At 49.4% G+C, this 26,435-nt stretch overlaps 1 protein-coding gene and 1 long non-coding RNA gene across 4 annotated transcripts in view; one reads left to right on the forward strand and one right to left on the reverse strand.

The window, feature by feature from the left end:
• The window catches only part of LOC142772156 (uncharacterized), a 284,133-nt gene that overhangs the window by 76,049 nt on the left and 181,649 nt on the right, over positions 1-26,435 (reverse strand). The window contains exon 7 of one of the 2 annotated variants that reach the window (XM_075874305.1): positions 18,875-19,354. The exons of the other annotated variant lie outside the window; for it this stretch is intronic. Within the exon in view, the coding sequence (XP_075730420.1) occupies positions 18,875-19,354 (480 nt within the window). The remainder of the gene's footprint in view (positions 1-18,874; positions 19,355-26,435) is intronic. 2 annotated transcript variants of the gene reach the window in all.
• LOC142772158 (uncharacterized) overlaps positions 1-26,435 on the forward strand; it is a 93,879-nt gene that overhangs the window by 2,961 nt on the left and 64,483 nt on the right. Inside the window, exon 1 of one of the 2 annotated variants that reach the window (XR_012886298.1) lies at positions 8,668-8,823. The exons of the other annotated variant lie outside the window; for it this stretch is intronic. This is a non-coding gene — a long non-coding RNA (uncharacterized LOC142772158). Of the gene's footprint in view, positions 1-8,667; positions 8,824-26,435 lie in introns of those variants that run through there. 2 annotated transcript variants of the gene reach the window in all.

Here is a 26,435-nt window from a genome sequence, read left to right on the forward strand (position 1 = left end):
TTATTTTTAGTCGCTTATCCTGTTTTTGCACCAAATATGTCCTAACAAAATCACAATATGGCTTCCAAAAACATAAGTCTACAGAACTCGCCCTACTGGATCAAAAAGAATATATTCTACAACAATTTGAACAAAAAAATAAAGTGGTCGGAATTTTTGTGGATTTCACACAAGCATTTGACTACATTCACCACGGCATTTTATTTGAAAAATTAAACCATTATGGCATTCGCGGGCTCCCACTCATGTTACTTAAAAGCTATCTGGCGCATAGATGTCAATTTGTTTCGATAAATGATTTAGTATCAGATAAGAAAAATATAATTTCAGGGGTACCACAAGGGAGCATTCTTGGCCCTTTATTATTCACTTTATATATTAATGACATAGTCCATATCTCCCCAGAAGTTAAGTTTATTATCTATGCAGATGACACGAGTATATTTGTCACCTCATCATCAGATGTTATTCTTTCTAATAAAGCTAATGACGTCTTACAGAAGTTAGACAACTGGACAAGTAACAATAGGTTAAAAATAAATGCAACTAAAACAAAAGCGGTAGTTTTTCATTCGAAAGGTCAACAAGTGACTTTGAAGAATAATATTGTATTTAGAGGCTCAGATATAGAAATAGTGAAGTCAGTGAAAGTACTTGGGGTACATTTCTCCAGTTCTTTGCAATGGGATGACCACGTAAATAATATTCAAATAAAATTAGGCCGGATAACTGGAATACTCAGCCGTATCCGGTACCTCATCCCCAATTCGGTGAAGTTATTGATATACAAATCGCTGTTTAGTTCTTATCTTAACTATTGCTATTTGGTTTGGGGAACAACTACAGAAACAAACTTAACAAAATTACTGAGAATACAGAAGAAAATACTGAGGCTGATAGACAACGCTACAGCTCTAGCACCTAGTGACCCACTGTTTAAAAAATATAAGATAATCAAAGTGAATGACCTATATCAATACAGACTACTACGAGAGTACTGCCTTAGCTGCAAACGCGCAAACTTTTTGTTTACGGAAATGGCGAATCTTTGCTTAAAGGAAAAGGCGTATGTAACAAGAAATAGAGAAATGTGGAACGTTCCGTACTTTCGCACTAATTATGGTTTTCAGATGCTTCGATGTACTCTACCGCGAATTCTGAATACTTATATTAGCAAAGGTATAGATGTGTCTCATTTAAGTGTCGCAGAATTAGCGGCTCTTTTTGTTCTATAAACTATGTAGCAAACTATGTTATATGTTCTATAAACTATGTATTTATTCAGGTGCAGAAGATTGCTGCAAGTTTCTTTGTTGTGTAAGCTATGTATCAACTACGTTTTCAGGTTTCCTTCCTTTGTGGCATGATCTTTACGTAAAACAATGTGAAAGTGTATGATATTGTGATGTCCTTCATCTGCTGCCATTGTTCACAAAGGGGGCGGAGGATCCCTCAAGCCGTCATTACGGCTTTTCCCTCCGCCTCCTGTTACACTGTACTGTGACGAAGCAAATAAAGCAATCAATCAAGTGCCAATGAGGGGGTCAGCGGCCTTGTCAAGCTGTCCAAACGACAGCTTTTTCCGCCGGCCCCGTCGTATCATTCATTTTATTGATGCGAAATTGTCAAGCTTTTCACTGAGCCCACGTCGGTGTATCAGCGTCCACACCCCAACACGTTCGCCGGGCTGGTATTCCACGAAGCGTCGTCGAAGATTGTAACGGCGGCTGTTGGTCGTCTGTTGGTTCTTGATACGGAGGCGCGCGAGTTGTCGGGCTTCTTCGGCGCGCTGAAGGTACTCACACACATCGAGGTTTTCTTCATCGGTGACGTTGGGTAACATGGCATCGAGCATCGTTGCCGGGCTCCTTCCGTGGACCAATTTGTATGGAGATATCTGCGTCGTCTCCTGCACTGCCGTGTTGTATGCGAAGGTCACGTACGGAAAAATGACGTCCCACGTCTCGTGTTCAACATCGACGTACATTGCCAGCATGTCGGCGATGGTCTTTTTTAGCCGCTCGGTGAGGCCGTTGGTCTGTGGGTGGTACGCTGTCGTCCGGCGCTGGTTTGTCTGGCTCTAGGCCAAGACCACTTGAGTTAGGTCAGCAGTTCCTCTGTCGGTGATGAGGACCTCTGGGGCACCATGACGTAGGACGATATTTTCGTCCAAAAACTTGGCTACTTCGGATGCACTGCCTTTGGGCAAGGCTTTTGTCTCGGCGTAGCGGGTGAGGTAGTCGGTAGCTACTACGATCCAGCTACCACGATCCAGCTACCCGGTAGTCGGTAGTTACCACGAATACCTTCGAGGTATTCTATTAGGGCCCTAAGCTCCGGGTCGGCCCACTGTCGCTCAGCAAATTCGCCGGCAGTTATCATTCCCAAGAAGTAGTCGTCATCCGAGTCGTCGGGCGGTGGTTGGTCGACAGGCGCACGAGAGAGACAGTCGGCGTCGGAGCGTTTCTTGCCGGACTTGTAAACGACGGTGATGCGGTATTCTTGAAGTCTCAGGCTCCATCGTGCGAGGCGACCTGAAGGGTCCTTCAAGGTAGCTAGCCAACACTAGGCGTGGTGGTCGCTCACAACTTTGAAGTGCCTGCCATAAATGTAAGGGCGAAATTTCGACACTGCCCAGATGATGGCGGGGCACTCCATTTTTGTTGTGGAATAATTAGCTTCTGCTTTGGATAGACATCGGCTGGCGTAACTAATAACCTGTTCGAGTCCGTCAGTCCTCTGCACAAGAACGGCGCAGAGACTTACGCTGCTTGCGTCAGTGTGTATTTCTGTCTCGGCGAATTCGTCGAAATGAGCAAGTAACGGAGGCGTCTGGAGGCGATGTCTTCACTCTTGGAAAGCGTGTTCCTGCAGTGTTTCCCACTTGAACTCCACGCCGGTCCTGGTAAGGTTAGTGAGTGGATCGGCAATGCGGGCGAGGAAAATAGGACGACGTTCTCCAAGTATACAAGGGAAGTCTGCCACTTCAATCCTGCCAGTACTGTATTCATGACGCATTGAAAAGTGGCAGGCGCTGAGCGAAGACCGAAGGACATCACTTTAAACTCGAAGAGGCCGTCCGGTGTTAGAAACGCCGTCTTCTCTCAGTCTCTTTCGTCGAATTCGATTTGCCAATAGCCAGTCTTGAGGTCCATCGACGAAAAGTACTTGGCGTTATGGAGCCGATCCAGTGCGTCGTCTATTCTTGGAAGAGGATACACGTCTTCTTTTGTGATTTTGTTCAGGTGGCGTTAGTCGACGCAGAAACGTAGGGCTCTATCCTTTTAGGGCCGAAGCTTTTTATAGCGGCACCCGTTCGTCCCTCGTAGTTATTGTAGTGTGTAACAAGTATAACATTTTGACCTCCAAGATGGTGCCGGTGAGAGATTTCTTCTGTCCGTTGTTGAACAATAAAAGATATTGCTCAATGTACATGCCAATGGCTGCTAAGGGGATTGAGAGACAGGAACATTCGGCTTTTAGTTAACGCGCACGCTGCGATCCCCTTTAGCAGCCATCGGCATGTACATTGAGCACTATCTGATATGAAAGGGTTGCTACGTTATACCCGCTGGGGGTAAGCTCCTTAGTTTTAGAAAGGTTTAGCGAGCGTTGGGCCACAGTGCCATGAATACAATGAACTAGTATATATTATGAAATCGAGGTGGTGAAAGGTGGGAAGTAGATACGAAGTGCAAGCCGTAAGAAAGTAAAAGCCGAATTCTCCTGTCTCTCATTTCCCATTAGCAGCCATTGACATGTACATTGAGCACTATCTGACTGGAAAAGGTTGCTACGTTAGACTCGCTGGGCGTAACCTCTTTGGTTTTAGAAAGGTTTAGCGAGCGTTGGGCCGCAGTGCCATGAATACAGTGAACTAGTATATACCATGAACTAGAAATGGTTAAAGGTGGGACGTAGACCCGAAGCGCAAGCCGTAAGAAAGTGTGCGTGTGCCACCTCTCGTTTAGTCCTTGGAATGTCCACTGGATGGCGGTGCTTTTATATAGGGAATATATGATGAAACGATGCGAGATGCTGGTACTTGAAGAGTTGAATAGATGGACGAATTGACACACAGACAGATGCATGGATGGACGCATGAACGGACGCAGGGGCGGATGCATGGACAAAAGCAGGGACGGACGCACGAACAGACACCCGCACGGACGGGTGGATGGACGCATGAATGGTCACACAGACGGACGCATGGATGGACGGAAGCAAGAACGAATGGACGGACGAATGCTTCGCCTCACTCTCCATCATTCACTCCGTGGATATGCTGCCATTTTTTTCTTCACTAACACCACGTGGGACTCCCAAGGTTTCTTGGACGGCTGGATGATGTCATCGCATAGCATTTCATCAACTTGTCTTTTTACGGCCTCCTGTTCTCGCGTTGACACCCTGTACGGACCCTGACGGAGTGGTCTGGCATTTTCCTCGGTTATGATGCGATGTTTCGTGATTGGCGTCTGCCGAATTTTGGACGACGATGAGAAGCAATCTTCGTGTTGCAGGAGCAAGGTCTTGAGCTGCTCTTGCTTATAGTTCGGAAGGCTGGGATTGATGTCAAAAATTGACGGAGGGGCTTGGTGTCTCTGAGCAGGTTCCGCTGAATCGGCGAGGGCGAAAGCACTGGTGGCTTCCACGATTTCTTCGATGTATGCGACCGCCGTTCCTTTGTTCCCGTGTTTGTACTCATTGCTGAAATTTGTGAGCATAACCGTTGCTTTGCCTTCCCGCAGCTCTGAAATTCCTCTTGCGACGCAAATATCGCGGGCTACCAACAGATGCTGACTGCCTTCAACGACACCTTCCAAGTCAGGTGATCTCAGAGTGCCAACTGAAATAATGACGCTGGAGCGAGGTGGAAAGGTGACTTGTTCTTCTAGTACATTCAAAGCGTGCTTCCCAGACGGCGGTGGTAGTGCTTCATCTGTAGATAACATTGACTTTGTCCTCAGGTTTATGACTGTGCCATGGAGGCATTAGAAGTCAATGGCAAGGATGACATCTCTCGAGCAATGCTGTAGGACTACGAAGTCTGCAGGATAAATGCGGCCGTTAATGGTGACTATGGCATGCGGATTTCGGGGCCTTCCCAAGCTGTCCTAGCTTCCTTCAACTTCGCGGTGAACGACCCACTGATGACGGAATAGTCGGTTCCAGTATGGACGAGAGTGGCCACACCGTGGCTGTCGACAAGAACGTCGATGTCGCTAGTTCGCCGTCTCGCGTTGCAGTTAGGCCGTGGCGTCGGGTCACGACTGCGTCGGCTTGTTGCGCTGTTTCTATGTTGCGTCGCCAGGCCAGCTTTGGTAAGTGAGGTTTCACCGTCAGGGCTTTGCCTGGTTGGCGTGGTGTTCGGAAAACTCCGTCACGTCATCGTCGTCATCGGAGGATCTTCGGTAGTTCGTCGCACAGCAACCACACCTCCATCGGTTGCTGCCCTTAGTTTTCCGGACATGGGCTAGAAGACCAGCCTCGCGTTGGGCCGGAGTACTGCCGCTGGTGTGGTGACACGTGGCGGCTGGGGGACGGGGAACGCGAAGAACTGCATGGTGCCCATTGAGTTCCTGTCAGGTAGTCGGCGATGTCACGTGGCCGTTCCCCTGGCTGCGGACGTGGTGCATTGACGGCGAAGCCACGCAGTCCCATCTGTCGGTACTGGCAACGACGGTATGTGTGCCCGGCCTCGCCGCAGTGGTAGCAGAGCGGGCGGTTGTCAGGTGAACGCCAAACGTCCGTTTTCCTCGGTGCACTGCGCTGGCCCTCTGGCGAACGGTAGGACGTAGGTGGGGGTGGTGGCGGCGTCTGGCGACGGAAGTGCGATGGGGCGGCGTTTCCGCGTGGACGGGCAGGAGGGCTGTGGCGAACTGCAGCGGCGTAGCTCATAGCTTCCGGCTCGGGCAGCGGTGCTTGGGGAATTCGAAGCGATTGTCGAACCTCATCTCTCACAATGTCGGCGATCAAATCCACTTGAGGCTGCACCGAAGGCCACAGCTTGCGCAGCTCTTCCCGCACGATCGCTCGGATCGTTTCACACAGGTCTTCGGAGTCACTGGCTTGAGCAGCAGCGCACTCTGGAGTCAGATGATGATTATACTGTCTGGTGCGCATGTCCAGGGTCTTTTCTATAGTGGTCGCCTCGGATACAAATTCTTGGACGGTGTTCGGTGGATTCCTCATTAGTCCCACGATGAGCTCCTGTTTGACCCCTCGCAGGAGGAAACGAACTTTCTTCTCCTCAGACATGTCTGGGTCAGCGTGACAGAATAGGCAAGTCATCTCTTCCGTGAAAATGGCAAACTTTTCATTTGGTAGCTGAATCCGGGTCTCTAGTAAAGCAGCGGCTCTCTATTTGCGAGCAAGGCTCGCGAACGTTTGCAGGAATGCGCCGCAGAAGACATCCCGCGTTCGGAGCGTGGGCTCCAGATTCTCGAGCCAGGTCCTTGCGGTGTCTTCCAGGTAGAAGTACACACGACGGATCATTTCTTCATTGTCCCTGTGGTTGAGGGCGGCCACACGGTCGTATGTTTCTTGCCAGGTCTCCGGGTCTTCGAACGATGAACCACGGAAAGTTGGTGGTTCCCTTGGTTGATGCATGACGATCGTGGCCTGGGACGCTGCGGTTGTCATTGTCGCTGCAGTCGAGGTCATGGCCTTGGTCTTCCGCGCCTTGTCTTGTAGAAGCCCATACTCCGGTGGTAGACCTTGCTGTCGGCGGCTTGTTCGTTGCTCCTGGTTGGCGTAAGTGTCTTCTCCGCGACGTGGGCTGGGTTCACGGCTTGACAGGGCCGTCTAGTACACGAACGAAGCAGCACATCCACCAGATGTCACGGGGTCGTGACGTGGCCGAAGACAGGAGACTTCATGTTGGGATTTAACTGTTTATTTGAACGAACCTGTGCCCGTTAAACGGAAAGTCCGATCACAGTAGCAGTTTTGCACAGATAGCTGTGAGCGGAGCGTTGGCCGTCGATCAACTGACAAGCCGCGAAGCACGTCGGCATTTATACACTAGCCATCGAATGTTCTAGCGTTATTGCTAGCGGTGACATAGGTTCCAGAATAATCTGTGTAGTTCGCGGAGTGCGCGTGATCTTATCGAAATGATCTACTACAGTCCTGAAGCTTCTCGAAGACTGCAGGCGCAGTTTGCGCTGAGAATCATGTAGTGTATTGGGGCGATAACAAAACTTGCGAAAAAGAACGAGGCAGTATCTTAAATATTATTTCCCCCTACACTAATGTCCTAAACCGGCGCTGTAGGTATTGTAAATAAATAAGTAAACAGCAGCACACCAACCTGAAATCAATGGCATGACTAAGTGACTCCATCACACGCTAACTGAAATGTCATTCATCTGGGACACCATCTTGCCATTTGTGACGTTTGCGCGCAATTATTGAAGAGATATCTCCGCGTTCTCAGGCTAACAAATGTGTCCTACAAAGATCGATACTTAGTCCTGTATTTTTGATTGTTTATATCAATAACTTATGTAATAATCTGGATTCTTCTAAATTATTATATATGCTGACGACAACAATATTTTTTTTTGTTGGTCACTCAACCTTTCAGCTGGAAAGTACTTTGAAGACATCTAAATAAGTTTTCTTGGTGGCCTAAACTAATAACATTGCTGCTAAATGCTGGTAAGATGTATTTGTGTTGTTTGCGCCTATAAATAAGCCATGAAACGTAAGTCTTAGTGCCTTACTTTGATAGACTTTGGGACAATTGAAGATACAAAAGTTCATGGGTGTATGGTTCCAGAAAGACCTTTCTTAGAATGAACACAATAACGATAACACAAAGTCTGTAAATTAGCAGCAAATCTAAGTAAAAGCGTTCAATGCATGTACAAACTATGTCCTTTTTTACATCTTTTGCTCAAAAAAGGGGTTTATTATACTCAATTTTTCCCAGGCAAAGTTATTGTGTCTTGTTTTGGGAGACAACGATACCACAAAACAATCAGCCATTACTTACGTTACAGAAAAGGGTACTGCGACAATTCGAAAAATACTGTGGCCACAAACAAGATCTTCGCACATGCCAATTATTTTGCAAATATTAAATATCACAAGCAAACCAAGTATATCGTTGTAAGTAACTTTTGTACATTGAAAGTAATAAACTATTGACGATTTTTCGCTGTTAACTTGTTGATTTAAATTAGACGGCGCCTCAACACCGTGGCCGTCTCTTCCTTCTGCCGTGGCTTTCTGCAGCGCTGCTCAAAATCCGCGTCGTGGCATATGCTCACTGTCCCCATAGGATCTGCGTGAAACAGAAAATATAGGGATGCCGAGCGAAGCAGATAGAAGCGCCAATGAGTAAAAGCGAAGCAGACGGAAGCACCGAAAAAGTGAACACGGTTGCACCTAGGGGTGTGTGTTTCCTACCGCCTCGATCTTATCTAGTCGTCGCCCTGCGCTGCGTCCCACGTAAGTTCTCAACGCACGCATTTATTTGTTTTATATTGTCGTGACGTGAAGACAGAGGTCCTACTTGAAGAAGCTGAGAAAGCAGCAGCGGGTTGGTCATTTTATTTACCGCGTGCCAGAGAGTTCCTAGTCTTTCTCGTTGTTGTGTTCTGCATAAAAGCGTGCAGATGCGCGTATGCACTGTCGCCTTCGTCTTTCTCGCAGGACGCACGTGACATTTGCCTCCCTCCAGAAGTGGCCTCGTCCTGATGCGCAGCCGAGGTGCTATACCTATAAAAATGCACATATGCACCGGCACCCACAGGACAAACGAGAGCTAGATGGAGAAGTAGGGTTTCATCCGGACGACATGCACGATCTCGGGTGAGCTGCTTCGGCGACTAGAACTGCAATCACCGTCGGGAATAACTTCGTAGTCTAGGTCGTTAAATCGTCGGGTGACTCGATATGGACCGATGTATCGTCGTAATGGCTTCTATGAAAGTCCGCGTCGACGTTGCGGGATCCAGACCCATACCTTGTCGCCTGGTGTGTAGGTTACCAATTTATGTCGTAGGTCGTACCGTTTTGCATCTTTGTATTGCTGGTGACAAATACGCACGCGTGCTAGCTATCGGGCTTCTTCGGCGCGCTGACCAAATTCTTCGGCGTCAGCATGAGTGTCGTCACACTCGTGTGGCAGCATAGCGTCCAACGTTGTAGTGGCTTCGCGCCCATGTAACAAACTGAACAGCGTCATTCCGGTAGTTTCCTGCCGGGCGGTATTTAGGCGAAGGTCACTTAAGGCAAGATTTCATCCCAGTTCTTGTGTTCTGTGTCGACATACATGCAGAGCATATCTTCGATGGTCTTATTAAGCCGCTCTGTTAGTTCGTTCGTTTGTGGATGGTGCGTTGTTCTCCGGTGAGCTGTATCGAGGAGCCTGAGAACCGACTTCAAAAGTTCTGCCATTGACGCAGTTCCTCTATCCGTGATGAGAACTGTTGAAGCACAGTGCCGAAGGACGACGTTTTCTATGAAAAAATGAGCCACTTCTGCAGCTGTGGCCCTCGGCATGGCTTTAGTTTCTGCGTAGCGAGACAAGTAATCGGTGGCGACAATGATCCATCTGTTCCCTATGGCAGAAGTTGGGAACGGGCCTAGGAAAATCATTCTGATTTGGGCGAACAACTTTGTTGGTACTTCGACGGAATGTAATAAGCCTGCCGGCCTGCCGGGTGGTGCTTTGTGTCTTTGACAGTCGGCACAGGTTTGGACGCGATCTTTTGCAGCAGCAGATAGGTTCGGCCAGTAGTAACTGTTTTGCAGACGGGACAATGTTCGAGTGTAGCCGCGATGACCAGAGGTGACTTCTTCATGTCAGGTTTCCAGAATTTCTTTTCGCAGTGATGCAGGGACGACCAGCAAGTATGGGCTGCCAGTGATAAAAAGTTTTTCTTGTATAGGACGTCATTCCTTAAACAAAAAGATGGCAGTCCTCTCGCGAAAAATCGTGGCACTTCTTCACGTCGTCCTTCTAAGAAGTCGATAAGCGAAAGCAGGGCAGGGTCACTACTCTGCTCTTGTGAAATAGCGGCCGCTTTGATGACCTCCAAGAATGGGGTCTCCATAGACTCGTAATTATTAACGGCAGGCTCGACGGGAGACCGCGAGAGACAGTCTGCGTCGGTGTGCTTCTTCCCTCATTTGTAAAATATGGTCATATCAAACACTAGAAGCCGAAGGCTTCAGCGTGCTAAACGGCCGGATGGTTCTTTCAAGTTAGTGAGCCAGCAAAGCGAGCGGGGATCGCTGACGACCTTGAATGAGCGGCCGTACAGATACGGTCGAAATTCGAGAACCACCCAGACCATGGTGAGGCATTTTTTCTCGGTAGTCGAGTGGTTCTCTTCCGTGCGAGAGAGAGCTCTGCTAGCACAGGCTATTACTTTCTTGGAGTTATCTTGCCATTGTATACATACGGCGCCCAGGCCTGCATTGTTTGGTGTGAAGTGCTGTTGGCGCTTCCAGGTCAAAGTGCGCAAGAACTGGAGGTGTTTGGAGGTGTTGGCGTAATTCGTTGAATGCAGTTTGTTCCTTTTCGTCCCAAAGAAAGGGGACATCCTCTCGCGTGAGCCGCGTGAAAGGCGCCGCAATAGACGAAAAGTTGGCGATGAATCGTCGGTAATAAGCGCAAATGCCAAGAAGCGTCTCAGTGCTTTTCTGTCATGCGGTGCGGGAAACTTTGCGACATCGTCGGTTTTGCTCGGGTCAAGTTGAACACCTTCGTGGCTGACCACGTGGCCTAAGAAGCGAAGTTCGCTAAAACCAAAATGGCACTTCCCTGGTTTTAAAGTCAGGCCAGCCGAGCTTGTAGAACTGCGAAGAATCGACTTAGGTGTTCCTCGAATGTAGTTGACAAGACAATAACGTGGTCTAGATAAACCAAGCATGTCTGCCACTTCAGTCCTGATAACACAGTGTCCATTAAACGCTGAAAAGTGGCTGGTGTGGAGCATAACCCGAATGGAAGGACTTCAAATTCATAAAGACCGTCGGGCGTCACGAAGGCAGTTTTCTCACGGTCTATCTCACTGACCTCTATTTCCCAATAGCCACATCGCAGGTACATCAATGAGAAACAGCGTGCATGCCGCAGCCGATCAAGAAAGTCATTTATGCGTGGCAGTGGGATGATGTCCGTCTTCGTGACTTGGTTTAACTTGAGGTAATATATACAGAAACGTGAGCTGCCGTCTTTCTCTTTAACCAATACCATGGAGGATGCCCAGGGACTTTTGAAAGGCTGTATTACGTCATCTTGGAGCATCTTCTGAACTTGCTTTTGGATCTCTTCGCGTTCTTTCGGAGCCACATGGTAGGGGTCTTGTCGGATCGGTCTCGTATTTTCTTCAACGATGATTTGGTGCCGGGTCAGTGGTCTTTGCTTGACTTTTGACGTGCACGAAAAACAATTTTAGGGCTGGTGTATCAGCTCTAGTAGGCGCTGTTTATCCGAGGGTGACAGGGTAGAACAAAGGTTGACAGACAATGGTGTCGAGGCTGGGGCAGTCGCGTCGTCCGGCTGCAAGGCGAAGCAATCTCTGGCTTGGACCACATCATCGTACTAGGGAAGTGCGGTGCCCTTCCGGATGTGACGGCGCTCGTTGCTGAAGTTGGTGAGGAGCAGTGCTGCCCACCCATCAGTTAGTGCCAGAACGACTCTCGCTATTGAAACACCTTGTGTAAGCAATAACGTGTCTATTCACTCCGCTATCCCCTCGTTATGGCATGACCGTTCACATAGTACCGACTCAAGCCAGCAAGATCTTGGCAGGAGCATCACATCATCGCCTACACACAAAGGTTGCAATTGTTCTTCAGTGGTGGCGTCGATGTAAGGACGGGCGGAAAAGGTAACAATATGTCATGGAATGTTGTTGACAGCATCTTACTTTCGCCGAAAATTCATACCCGAAATCAGCTCTTTACAACACTCCGGTAAAATGACAAAAGTGGCGACGAAGCTTGAATCACAAATTACGAGCCGAGCGGTGCATTTACGGGTTGGCGTCATTAGTTGTCCACCAGCACTCCTTAAGCTCGGCCCACTCCACGGCATCTTGACCTTCTTAAGGTGGTCGGCGAGGTCTTGTCGCTCAATAGAGAAGTCAGCACCATTGTCGACCAGTGCTGTTACGTAGTGTCCGTCTATAATAACGCTAAGGTCGGCACGTACAAATTTATCGGCATTAGTACTAGTGATTGTCGTCATCTTCGTCATCACCATAGTCATGTCGTCTTTGTGTAAAGGCAAGGGGGTCTCTTTGGTGTCTCGGCGATTGGCAACCTTGCCCCCGGAGGTCGCAGCAGTTAGATTTCCTGGCACGGGCCTGGGGAGCGCTTTCCAACGGTGTCAGCGTAACCTTGGCGATTCGGGGAAGTGTGACCTCGTGCAGGTGAGGGAGACCACCAGCGACGACTTGGTGAAGACGCTTGGTTGGTCAGCAGGTGATCAGCACCATGGTCATGAGGGTCTTCAAAATAAAATGTAGCAGGGTGAGAAAAGTTTCCCAACCGGGCTTCCCGATGCCGGCAGTAGCGCGAGATGTGGCCTGGTTCACCGCAGTGGAAACAAAGGGGTTGACAGCCGGCACTTCGCCACAAGCCGGTCCGGCGTACTGGGGGTCGGCGCACAGATTCCTGCTACCACCAAGGCAAGGTAACGGGCCGTGGCTGAAAGTGTGCTTCTTCCGGGGCAGGCAGATGACGGCGGACGGCATCAGCATAGGTCATTGAACGTGGTTCAGGTGGTGGCGCTGGTGACGGAAAGGCTTGCCGTAGTTCGTGGCGCACAATTTTCGCAACAGAAGCAACTTGAGGCTCGGTAGACGGAAGGCCGAAGGCCCGCAGCTGTTACAGCACGATTTGCTTAATCTTTTGCCGTATAGAGAGCTTTCAGAAACGGCAGCTTTTTGAGCGGCGGCACCGACAGGCGTTTGGTCGGGCAGGCGGCCAAAGTGGCGGCATCGTTGCCGGAGCGCCCGATCCATGACAGTCGCCTCTTTGATAAATTCATCCACTCTTCGTCGTCGTCCACAGAATGGTTCAACAAGCTGGTACAATTAGGAACCTGGCAAGCGCGAGCCACACAGACGTCAACGTCTTGTTTCACGCTGGCACAGAGCTGGCGCCACTATGCTCCGATACATTTACTCCCCACGCAGAAAGGAGCCAACCTGGCGACCTGGGGGGGGTCATGGCACGGTTTGAGGCGGGGTACGTGTACTGTTTCACGCCCATGGCAGCGTTGGTTCAAAGGTGGATCAATGGGCTCCACTTCATAGTTGACCGATGTTTGTCGCACCACACGCTAGGAGCCAGGGTATTTCGGCGAAAGCTTCGGGAAAAGACCGGGAAGGGTAGACAGGACCCAGAGCCAAACCAACATTACTTGGTTATAGTGGACACTAGACGCAGATGCATCGTGGTCAGTTTTCTGGCGCCATTGGTCTTGCGCGATAAACGAGCGAGCGAGTTGACGGCACTCTTCGGCATAAGCAGCTGCTTCGAAAACAGGTGTCGCTTTGGAAACAACAGGTCTGTAAGAGAGATTGGTGTCTATGGAGCATGGTGGCTTACGTCCGTACAGGAGGAAGAAAGGAGAAAACCCGGTGGTTGTTTGTGGCGCAGAGTTGTACGCGTACGTGACACAAGGGAGCACTTGGTCCCAATTGGTGTGGTCATCAGATGCGTACATGTCAAGCATATCTCCAAGGGTACAATGAAGCGTTCTGTCATGCCATTGGTTTGAGGATGGTATGCTGAGGTTTTCCGATGGACAGTGCGACATTCCTTGAGCAGCTCGTCGACGGTGTTCGAGAGAAACACGCATCCACGGTCACTCAGTAATTAACAAGGTGCGCCATGTCACAAAATGAGATCGTGAAGAAGAAAGGACGCAACGTCTTTCGCAGTGGTAGCAGGTAGCGCAGATGTTTCAGCGTAGCGTGTCAAATGATCAACAGCGACGTTAATCCACCGATTGATTCGAGGATTGTTGGGTAGAGGACCATAATTATTAATTCCGACGCGGCCGAATGATCTCGCTGGGCAGGTTAAGGGTTGCGAAGGGCCAGCAGTGCTGTGAGAAGGCGTCTTGCGGTGTCGACACGTGGTGCATGACCGAACGTACTGGCGAACGTGCCGATACATGCCGCGCCAGTAGTATTTTAGACGAAGGCAAGAGTAAGTCTTGAATACTCCCGCGTGGCCACACTGGGGGTCATCGTGAGAGGCAGCGCAGATGTCCAAGCGCTAATGACGAGGGACGACTAGGAGCCACCTACGGCCATCCGTTACGTAATTGCGGCGATGCAACAAGCCTTCACGTACAGCAAAGTGTCCTGCTTGACTAGAGAGGGAGCGTGAAGTCGATTCTGACGAACTGTCAGAATCGAGCAAAGACATCGAGCAAAGAATTGATCCAGGGATCCTGGCGCTGCTCAGATGGCATGTCAAGGATGCTCAATGATGATGAATCGCAGATGGCAGTTGGTAAGCAGGCAAGGTCAGGAGGCAGCAGAGAACGGGATAGGGCATCGGCGTCTGAATGTCTGCGTCCTAAGCGATAAATAACACGGATGTCGTATTCCTGAAGGCGTAAAGCCAACGAGCGAGGTGGTCAGCAGGGTCTTTCATGAACGCTAGCCAGCATAAGGCATGGTGATCTGTCACATCAAAGTGGCGTCCGTAAAGGTAAGTGCGAAATTTCTCTACAGCCCAAATAATAGCCAAGCACTCCTTCTCCGTGACGGAATAGTTGGACTCTGCCTTCGTTAGGGTATGGCTTGCATAGGCGACAACGTACTCGTCGCAGCCATCCTTGCGTTGAGCGAGAATGGCACCGAGGCCGACACCGCTTGCATCCGTGTGAATTTCAGTAGGTGCATTGAGATCGAAGTAGCGGAGAACTGGTAAAGACGTGAGTAGCCGGCGCAGCGCCGTGAATGCGTCAGCGCAGTGGGAATTTCAGCCAGAGAGGTCAGCGCTACTGGAAAGAAGCTGAGTCAGGGGGGCATACATAGAGGCAAATTGCGAATGAAACGCCGAAAACACGAACACAAGCCTACGAAACTACGGAGCTCCTTTAGGGTAGTATGCTTGGGGTACTCGGCAATGACACGCAGTTTGGCAGGGTCAGGCGATATTACTTCTATTGAGACGACGTGGCCAAGAATTGCGAATTAGCGGGTGCCAAAACGACATTTCTTGAAGTTCAGTTGCAATCAGGCTGCCGTAAGGCACTGGAGAGTTTGTTCCAGACGGGAAAGATGAGTTTCGAAATTTGCAGAGAATAAAACTATGTCGTCTGAATAGCAAAGACAGATGTGCGAATTAAGTCCCCTGAGGACGCTGTCCACCAGCCTTTAAAAAGTCGCAGGCGCATTACAAAGAGCGAAGGGCATTACAATGAATTCATATAAGCCGTCAGGGACCACAAACGCCGTTTTTGGACGGTCTGGTTCGGCCATTGGCACTTGCCAATATCTAGAGCGCAGATCAAGTGAAGAGAAAAACTCCGCACCTTGAAGGCAATCGAAGGTGTCGTCAATGCGTGGCAGTGGAAAAACATCCTTGTGTGTGATCTTGTTTACTTGACGATAATCCGCGCAAAACCTGATGGAGCCATTCTTTTTTCGCATGAGGACCACTGGCGAAGCCCAAGGACTGTGTGAGTGTTGAGTAACACCACGTTGCAGCATCTCGTGGACGTGTTGAGTGATGACGTCACGCTCAGCCTGCGAGACGTGGTAGGGGTGCTGACGATGTGGATTATGATGACCAGTGTCGATATTGTGAGCAACAACTGACGTGCGTACCAAGGCAGGTTGTCCGTGGTCGAAGGAGGCGCGGAAACGGTCAAGTACTTGAACGAGCTCATTGCGCTGGTGTTGCGTGAGCCTGGTGTCAACGCTGCGCAACAGAACGTCTTCGTCAGGTAGTGAGGGCGTGATGGCAGCTGTGCCGGCATCCACGGACATCGGCGTCTCATCAGAAGGGGCACCGAAAGGAAAGATGTCATCATAAGTGTCAAAGCTCCCAATAAATTCGCCATGCAATAAGGTAGCGGGACAAGGGAAAGGATTGCACACGTACACGGCACTGGAGCCATCGGCAAGTGTTATGACGGCAAACGGGAAGACAAGGTTCTGGCGACGAGCGCATTCTTGTGACGGCATAAAGAGAGCAGTTGAATCGGGGACGGAGTTGCACAAAGGAGAGACCGCGGCGACTGAAAAAGCAAAGATGACACCGTCAGCGGTGACGATCCCCTTTTTGGGTGAGCAAGGGAGATCTATGAATGTCGTGCTGAATTGGAACAAAACGAGCTGAGCACGAGTGCAGTCGACAACCGCATGATTAGCAGAAAGAAAGTCGGATCCCAGGATGATTTCTTGAGACACATGCGGAAGGATGACAAATTCAACGATGTAAAGCACTCCTTGAATCACAACACGAGCAGTGCATGTGGCAGATGGTTGGACATGCTGCAAACTCGCTGTGCGTAAAGAGATGTCAACCAGTGGAGTCGTCACTTTGTTCAGTTTGCAGCATAACATTTCACTGATTACACAAATAGCGGCACCTGTGTCGACAAAAGCAGTTGTGGCGAAACCATCTACAAACATGACAGTCTCGTTAGGGAGCGAAAGATCGAAGGATGAGGCCTTGGAAATTTTGTCGGTGGCACAGCTCTTGCCTCAGAAACTGCGACTGTTAGTTTTCCTCCTGGGCGTGGTTGGAACGGCGAAGCATGGGGGTAGGAGACCGAAGACGGGGTGAAGGAGATCGACGTGGGCTGAAGTCTGGTCGACGAGAGCCGTGGTCAGGTGCATTAGGTGCCACGTGCGATTCTGATTGCCGAGGGATGTTGCCGGAATGCTAAGCATCATTAAAATAGAATACGCGGCGACGACAGTAGCGCGTGACATGTCCTGGAATACCACAGTTGTAGCAGATGGGCGAGTTATCCGGAGTACGCCAAGAGTTTACAGGTGCTCGCGGTGGTGGGAAGGGCCGATTTACGGGATAAACCGTAACTGGTGACCTGTAGTAGTTGGTGGCTGTTTTGTATGAAGGGAGCGGCGGTTGCACAGGTGGTCGGCGGACGGCTTCTGCATAAGTCAGCGGTGCAGCAACTGATATTGGGGACGCGGGCAAAAGGAGAGCCTCGGCAACTTGCGTCTGATTAGCACGGCGAAGTGAGTGGTCCAGTGCTGTGGGGGTCTAGTTGATGGTGGCCACAAGAGAGAGTTGTCGAGCAACTTTCTCCCGGATATACCGTTGAAATTGAGGCATCATACGCTGTAGTCGGTGCCACTGCGTTTGCACTCCAAAGCCGAAATATCCGCTGTTTGCGTATTAGCGCGACGTGTAGAAATTCGCTATTGCGCAGCTCATCAAAACTTTGACATAGCTGAATCACGGCCGTGAGAGCCTGTGGGTCTTTGGCCACAAGCATATGAAAAGTGTCGTCATGAATGCCTTTCAACATAAGCTTTATTCTGTCAGCTGCCGTCATCCTCGCATGAACTCGCCTACAGAGGCTGATCACATCCACAATGTAGCTCGTGAAGCTCTGACCATTTCGCTGAAATCATCCTCGCAGGCCAAGTTCAGCGTGAAGCTTGCGCATGGCTCGACGAGCGAAAAACGAGGTCATGGTCTCTTTGAAAACCGGCCAGGTGAGGATGTCGGCTTGGTGGTTGATGAATCATAAGTTGGCCAAATCTATCAGGTAGAAAATGACGTGAGTCAGCTTCGCAGGGTCATCCCACTTGTTAATCGCGCAGGCACGCTCGTACTCTGCCAGCCAGTCGTCGACATCAGGATCTTCAGTGCCCTCGTAGGTCACGGGTGGGTCACGCAGACGAAGTACACCAGGGCACATGACAGCCGGCGGCGTGGAAGAGGCTTGTGGACGATCGACGCGCTCGGTCATCGCGGAATCAGATGGTAGCTTACGAATGCGGAGCTCCAAAACGTTACCCAGCACGTTTCCACCAAATGCAGCGAGTGAGTTCACGTAAAAACCCTGGTTATTATTCAAGAAGCGTTAGCCGCCACAAGCTTGTGCAGGCAGGAACCCGGCAAGCAAGAGCCACACACGGACATCGTCAGTCAGCGCCACCTATAGCCATGGCGCTGAGTGTGGCACACTCTTCTTATGAGCCTGCATGACGTCACGTAGCACGTGAACTTCTCACGGCAAGTTATTTTTTCACCCACTTTTCTTTCTTCTTACTTACATTACATTGGTTCTAATAACTTCCCCTATACATTCCTTGGAATTATTGTCTGGTAGATCTCATTATTATTGTGTCAAAACAGGCAAAAACCAGCCCTTAGGTATACACTTCTTTCCCTTATTTATTAATGAGGGTGTCGTACTGGCAGACTTGGTGCCTTTAGGTTGTATACCAGGGACTATTAGTCAGCTGCCAGGTCGTAATAAGTTCACGTGCTACGTAACGCCATACAGGCTCATAAAAACAGTGTGCCACACTAGCCGCCATGGCTACAGGTAGCGCTGACTGACACTCCCACGTTTAAATTCACTTATAAACCCAATAAAGCGGCTGGGGGGATAGCCGCCGTGATAGCTCAGTGGTAGAGCATCGAATGCGTTATTCGAAGCTCGTAGGCTTGATTTCTGCTCACGGGAAGTTATTTTTTCACCCACGTTTCTTTCTTACTATTCACATTACATTGGTTCTAATAACTTTCCTATACATTCCTTGGCATTATTGTCTGTTATACCTCAGATATATATATATATATATATATATATATATATATATATATATATATATATATATATATATATGTATAAAGAATAAAGAGAGAGAGAGAGAGAGAGAACAGGGCTCACTGAGATGCGTGCCGCTGACGGCCGTGCGTTTGACCATGCAATCGGCGATGGCCGGGATGTCGCAAAGGTGGTTGTTCGTGACCAGCCACTTCCAGTTGAAGCCGGCGAAAAACGGATGTCCCCGTATATCGGCGTAGGTGGCCGAACCCAGTCGTTCGACGGGGTTCTTCTTAAGGAACTTGAAGACCATGTCTTTAGCCTCGGGCGTGGCCGAGTGCGGGTGCACCTCCACCTTGGGCCACTTGAGGGGCTCGTTAACGATCTTGTCCTTGAGAGCTTCCTTCTGGTCTGCCCGATATGGCACACGGCCCGTCATCATCTTGTAGAAGGTGGCGCCGGCTGACCACCAGTCGCAGGCTCGACCGTACGGCCGGTGCTTGATGAGCTCGGGTGCCATGTACGGCACCGTGCCGGCGCACTCGCCATCGCGAAACTCCAGTGCCGTCTTCGCGAAATAGCCCTTGAGGACACGTGTCGAGACTGCGGCGAGAGAAAATGACAGCCTCGTTCTTTACCATGGAACTTACATAGAGCAGCATCGAAACTTAAACGCCAATGGTGCCCGCATAGAGGTTTGTTTGTTATCGATTGCGAGTTAGCCACAAAAAAGACCAGCCGAATAAAGGGCACGTCTAGACGCTTTGAGGCCTCTAAGCAACTACATGTATATTAGCAACCGATTCCTGCAGATAACGACTAAAATTGAAGAGCCCTGTGGTAGTGGCCTAGCCAGAGGGGCGGGGGGCGGGTTCAAACTATTAGTATAGACGCGCATATACAAACGTAGGCACGAATATGCATGAGGCATAATCGACTCCCCCCCCCCTTCCCCACGAAAAACATTGTTTGTTACGCTAATAGTGTGCGCACATGATAAGCTTCAATAACGAGCCCATCACGCGCATTAGGGCAGATTGATAGCACAGATAGGTGTTCAACTACTTCGGCACATCGCTATGTTATTTTTAAAGCAAACTTTATAAATGTAGCAAGGTGCTTGAATGGAGATGTTACTACACGTTTTGTGAATTTGGCAAAAAATACTGTTACACGACATCAGACGCACTGTGATTTCCCGGCGGCCGAAAAAAAAATTTAGTGGTGGCACGGGGTACACGGTAACACGGCATAACGGAGCTCAGCAGCGGCCGACGTTTTTTTTTTCACCATGGCAAACCAGGGGCTGGTTCCCGCCGAGGCGACCACATTAATTACTGTTGTCATTCCACTGATAAAAAATCCTGGCACGTTCTGCGAGACTGATAATGTCGACATTGAAGAATGGTTGCCGTTCCACGAGCGTGTATGTCGGACTTACCACTGGGATGAAACTCTTACGTTGACTAACATCCTGTTCTACATCAAAAGTGAGAAAACAGCAAAAGTGTGATTTGAGAACTACGAAGAAGAAATAGGAAGACGGGATGCGTGTAAAGAAACGATGCATGCGCTTCTCGGCAAGTCAGCGGTTAGAAAGGCAGCGGCCAAGAACGAGTTGGCATCTCGTGCGGAAATGCCAACACCGTCCCACCTGTCTTACATACAGGACATGCTCCCCCTTTGCCGAAAACAATACAATGGCATGGAAGAAACCGGCATAGTGGCACACATATAAAAATAAATAGAGGTGATGTGTTCGGCGTCTTGATATGCAAAACCTGTAACACAGTTGATGCCATCATCAAGGAGTGCCAGCATTTCGAGGACTCTAAAATTTGACGTTTCGCCCACCATTTCACCCGACTTCATAGCACAGCAGCAACGTGGTCGTCAGAAGACGGACTTGCACTACAGGCCCCGCTAAATGCACAGCACGTGATCAAGATCATCAGACGTGGACTTGAAGCTCTGTCTGCAGTGTCCACGTGCTCCATTCCATGCCTGTCTCTAGCTCTCTGATGGTGCCACTGGTACATTCCATTATGCCACAAGAGCTCTACAATGCTGAATCGGCCTTCGAGTGCATTACAACTCTCTTTCAATCAATCCACCACCGTCGATTCCTGTTTTGTGTGTCCAAGGTCAAAACCTTCAAGTCCTCTCTCATAATCCAGCTGAGTGGGGACTGTTGATCGTCAACTTTGCTTAAGCTGCCGCCGCATCAGACACATGGCCCGCCACTGTAACACCAGATGATATTGGCATCAGGCATGCTATGGGTACCATGATAGCTAAGAGAGAGAGATCATGGATATCTTCAACCTTACCGGGAATCACGTCAGGCCACCAGTGAAGGCTTTCTTTCTATGTCCTGTCGTCATCGTTCACCCTTTCAACATGCTAACCAGTCCCGTTCCTAGCTCTCTCGTCACCCATCATCTCGCTCGCTCCATTTTCCCCATCCAACGTCCCCGACTGAGCTCATGCCGCGGAAAAACTAAATGCAGCTCCCGGAGGTGATGCTGCATCGACCACTTGCCTGCCAAATTATCTGGACATGCTGCCAACTAGACGCAGCCTTATTGATGTTGAAGTAGACGACACTATTGTTTCATTTGTGGGCACAGGGGCTCATGTATCAGTGATGAATTCGCAACTTCGTTGCCGCCTTACGGAAGTTTTCACAACACCCACATTACCACTCATTCATGTCGCCGAAGGTGGCACATTTCGCGGGCTTGGAATGTGCTTCGCGTGTATAGGTGTAGCCGACTGCTCTACCACTTTACTATTTGCTGTGCTCGAGAAATACTCCCAAGAACTTATACGCGGCATGGACTTTTTATTCGCCCACTCTGTCCTGAATAATTGTGAAACCGGCGTGCTTCAAGTTCATTTACAATGTTACCATGACGACCCAACACCATCCCAACCACGTCTGTGCTCTGTATATAGATCACGTTCGCTAGGCGCATCAAGCCATTACGCACATGAACCTGACATTTTTCTCTTCTATTTCCGAAGATGATTACATGTTGACACCTATTGGTGACGTATTGCTGGCAAAAAGTATGGCCGTTCCTCAGACACTTTTTACTGTCACGGGAAATGGAGAACCGCTTCCGATTTTGCACTTCAGCTGGTGCGCTCAATTTATCCCTGATAGAATGACTTTGACAAAGTCTTTTTTATGGATGCTGCGAATTTCGCGTTCGTTGCCGACGCTTCTTCGTCCTCTGCTCCATTATCCACCTCGCAGAGCATAGTGGATGCCAATGTCGATAGGATTGTTGCCCCAGACATTCTTCCAGCACAGACAGGTGAAATATTGCGCCTCCTGAAATCATACCATTTTCCTCGCCATCCTTTGAGTCAGACATCTTTCGTAACTCATGGAATCAACTATGGAGACACCAGCCCTATCTGACGACGTCATCATTGCGTGTCTAATGCACAGGGACAATTTATTCAGCACGAAGGTGAAATATATGCTTGCAAAAGACGTCATCGAAACATCCGGTAGTCTATGGCCATCGCTGGTCGTCTTATTCAAGAAGAAGGATGGCAGCCGGGGATTCTGAGTAGACTACCATCACTTAAACGAAGTGATACGTAAGGACGTGTATCTACTGCCGCAAATTTACGATGCTCTAGACTGCCTACAGGGGTCTGCCTACTTTTCATCTATCGACTTACGAAGAGAATAATGGCAGATTTCTGTCAAACTTCGAGACCGTGAGAAAACCGCATTCATTACACTGAATGTACTTCTCCAGCTGAATTTTATGCAATTCAGATTGTGTAATGCCCGAGCTACATTTGAAATGATGACGGACTCCCTCTTTAGTGGATAAGAAATGCTCAACGTACGTGTATTATCTCGACGACGTCATCGTATTTCCACCCAAATTTGAAAGCCACCTCAGCCGCCTGTCGGTTGTTATGAGGTTTTCCGATCAGCAGGCCATCATCAACTTTTCCAAATGCTGTTTTTGCCGCCAGGAAATACCTGTGCTGGTCCATCTTGCGAGTGCTCAAAACGTGAAACTTCATCCAGAGAAACTTTTAGTCCTGAAAGATTTTTCCGTACCACGTTCCGCGAAAATTGTACGAAAGTTCATTGGCCTGTGTTCTTACTTTCAATGTTTTGTGAAGAGTTTCGCTGACATTCCCGACCACTTACGGACCTATTGAAGAAGCACATGTCTTTTTATTTGGGTACTGAACAAGCAATTGTGTTCAGCGCCCGTACAAGAATACTTATTTCCCCACCCATCTTGACCCATTTCGACCCATAATCCCATACTGAAGTTAGTACTGATGTCAGCAGACTAGCATCGCCGACTAGCAGACTAGCATGCCAGCAGAATTGCATCGGTGCTATTTTCGCCCAGTGGCAACGAGGACAAGATCGCGTCATCGCTTACGCCAGTCACCCCATTTCTTCTTCGAAGAGCAAGTTTTTCATCACTGAGAACGAGTGCCTCGTACTAGTCTGAGCAATCAAAAAAGTTTCACCATACTTGTTTAGCTGCACCTTTTCGGTAATTACGAATCCCAATGCCCTGTGCTGGATGTCATCCCTTAGAGACCCCACTAGACAATTTAGACGAAACCTTGAAGCTTCGAGAATACAGCTTTGACATACAAATCTGACAGAATGCACCAGGATGCCGGCTGTGCATCCCTTAAACCGTAGACCCACCCTACATTTCAGCACATTATTTTGAGCCTTGTGTCATCGCTATATCTTCCTTCACCGACACGTGCAAGAAAGAGCTCAGCGATGTCCACTTGCCGTATATCATGCGTCGTCTACGTTTTCCACACGTAGACCTATCGCTACACTTGTTCATTCTATGCGATGGCATTCTTACCGACGCCACACCAGCACCGAGGCACCAGAGCTACTACGCGTAGTTCCTCTAACACTCCCTTCCGCTGTTCTTGAACAGCTTCATGACACCCCAACCGCTAGACATATTGGGGCCTCGCGCACGTAAGGTCACGTGCGGCGTCGATTCTTCTGGCCAGGCCTTTACCATTCAGTGCGCCGATATGTTGCTGCTTGTCAGTTTCGAGCAGCACCCAGAACATTCTACTTCGTCATCAGCTGATCGACTACAACCAATAGATATCCCAACCATCTGCTTCTACCACGTCAGGCTCAATCTTGTTGGACCATTGCCTTCGTCTCTGGCTGGGAACAAGTGGATTGCTGTATGTCATACACTATCACGCGAGCACAACCGACTTGCTGTGCTACTGACGCCGAGGACTTCTTGCTGCATCACGTAATTTTTCATGGTGCTCTCGGACAGCTGCTGGCCGATCATGGTCACTCAATTCTTTCAAACGTCGTAAGCAAATATCCTTCGTTCGTGTTCACTGCGTCACAAGCTCGCTGTGGCCTACCATCCTTAAACAAATAATCTTACCTAACATTTCAATCGATCCTTTGCAAGAAAGTTCTCCACGTATGTTTTAAAAGGTCATTTTGATTGACTAGCTCTTTGGCTTAAGTAAAGTTTGCATGAAATTTGTCATAACTTGACAGCGCTGGTTTGCCCCCCTTCTATTTATGGTTTGACCGCGATCCAGTGTTACCCTTCGAGACTCTTCTACCATCAACTACTCAGACGGTTACAGAGTACACCAGGAACGCCACTGCGTGGGCTCGAACAGCCAGTCAAATCGCGTGCAAACGTCTTTCTTCCTCACAGCTGTCTCAGAAGGGCCGCTACGATAGCTATGACATAGTAGTTTGCTACTCTTCAGGTTCATTGGTACACCTCTGGGCACCATGCCGCCCCGTTGGTCTGTCTTGGAAGCTTCTATCTTGCTACTCCGGGCCTTACAAGGTATTGCGCCGGCTTACGGGGGTAACATATGTGATCACTCCTTTCGTCAGTCATTCGTCGTCGTCCATACACACCACTGACGTCATACACGTTTCCCGTCTCAAACCATACATCTCAGTATATGACCCATCTCTCCTTTAGGTGCCGATGATGATGATGAAAAACATTCAATTCTTCCAGTTATGTATAGGTATAGGGAGGTTGGGGATTCACCAAGGTGTACATCTGGGCACGTTGGTATTCCATGGTTAAGAATGATGATAGCGCACTAAAAGCGAGCGCGCACACACACACACACACACACACACACACACACACACACACACACACACACACACACACACACACACACACACACACACACACACACACACACACACACACACACACACACACACACACACACACACACACACACACACACACACACACACACGCACGCACGCACGCACGCGCACACACACACACACACACACACGCACGCACGCGCACACACACACACACACACACACACACACACACACACACACACAGCATAGAGCTGTGTGTGTTTGTACGTGTGCCTTCTTAGTGTGTGCCCTCGCTTTTAATGCGCTATTACCATTCTTAACCGAGGGTGGAGAGCAGTCCTTAAGGGGCCGCCTTGTACAAACCCTAGGTGGGCACTGATTTACGGGAGCTCATTGGCGTCGGCCGTGGCCAGGGCACGCTCAGCCAGGGCCCGTTGGGCTGTCAGGTTGGAACAGTCGAGCAGGGCTGCCTCCCAGTCATCCGGAGAAGGTTTCGGTAGAGGGGGGAGGTTAGGAGGTGTTTGATACGCCCACATCATGTGGAAAATGTCAGAGGAATTTTTCTCACAGTGCAGGCACTTCTATTGCAAGCGAGGTTGAAGTGTTTCAGAATTACCGGGCCCAACAAAGTTTTGGTGTGGCCCTCTGCCCTGATGAGGCCCTTACAGGATACGGGATATATATGATGGCCAAATCGATAAAATTGATGGACTTCCTTAAATACATAGGCAGGATTACGTTCGAAGTCCGAATCGTAAGGGAACGAAGATAGTGCCCGGACAGTGAGTGCGCGGGCAGCAGCATCAGGTGACTCATTACCATCGAGGCCCGTACGAGATGGAACCCAAATGACCGTTCATTGCGCGGGGGCACCTAGGTACTGGCTCTCCTGCAAACTTTTGTACGCTAAGTAAAAAACGTCGCCCTGTCCGGTATTGCAGCATGCACCCTTGGATTTCGTGATAATGAATCTCTAGTACAGATCTGCAGCGACTAGCGCGATAACGATCTCCTCTGCGTTCGTAATTAGCACGCGGAAGGTATACGTTTATGCGGTGTTATGGTGAACGACCGCGGCCGTGTACCGATCCTGTGGTGAAGGCCGGAGGCGTCCACGTCTGAATTTGTGACCGTATATCATAGTGCGAGCCAAGACTTTCGACCACGCGAGGCGTCGGTCACTGTTGTCGTCTCAGGTGATGTTAGCTGGAAGAAGGCGCGCATGCAGGGAGTATTTCCAAACTTTCGGAATTCGTACACGCTCTTTCGCGACTGTAAGAGTACAAAGGTTGGTCAAGTTCGCCTGTCGTAGTTCTTTGAAGGTGTTCACCATTCCCAGTCCTAAAAAGTGCTGGTTATAGGTGTTCAGCGGAAAGTCGAGGGCACACTTGTAGATTTTGCAGAGAATGACTTCTAGTGCATTCTTGTTGAACTAGTGTTAGTGGAGACACGAAGCCGAATACAGAACACGGCTGGTGACGAATTTGTGAGGCAGCCGCAAGGCTTTACCTCGTAACCCCCTCTTGCTCG

The sequence above is a fragment of the Rhipicephalus microplus genome, chromosome 9 (genome assembly GCF_043290135.1).
Source record: "Rhipicephalus microplus isolate Deutch F79 chromosome 9, USDA_Rmic, whole genome shotgun sequence".
Lineage (NCBI taxonomy): Eukaryota > Metazoa > Arthropoda > Arachnida > Ixodida > Ixodidae > Rhipicephalus > Rhipicephalus microplus.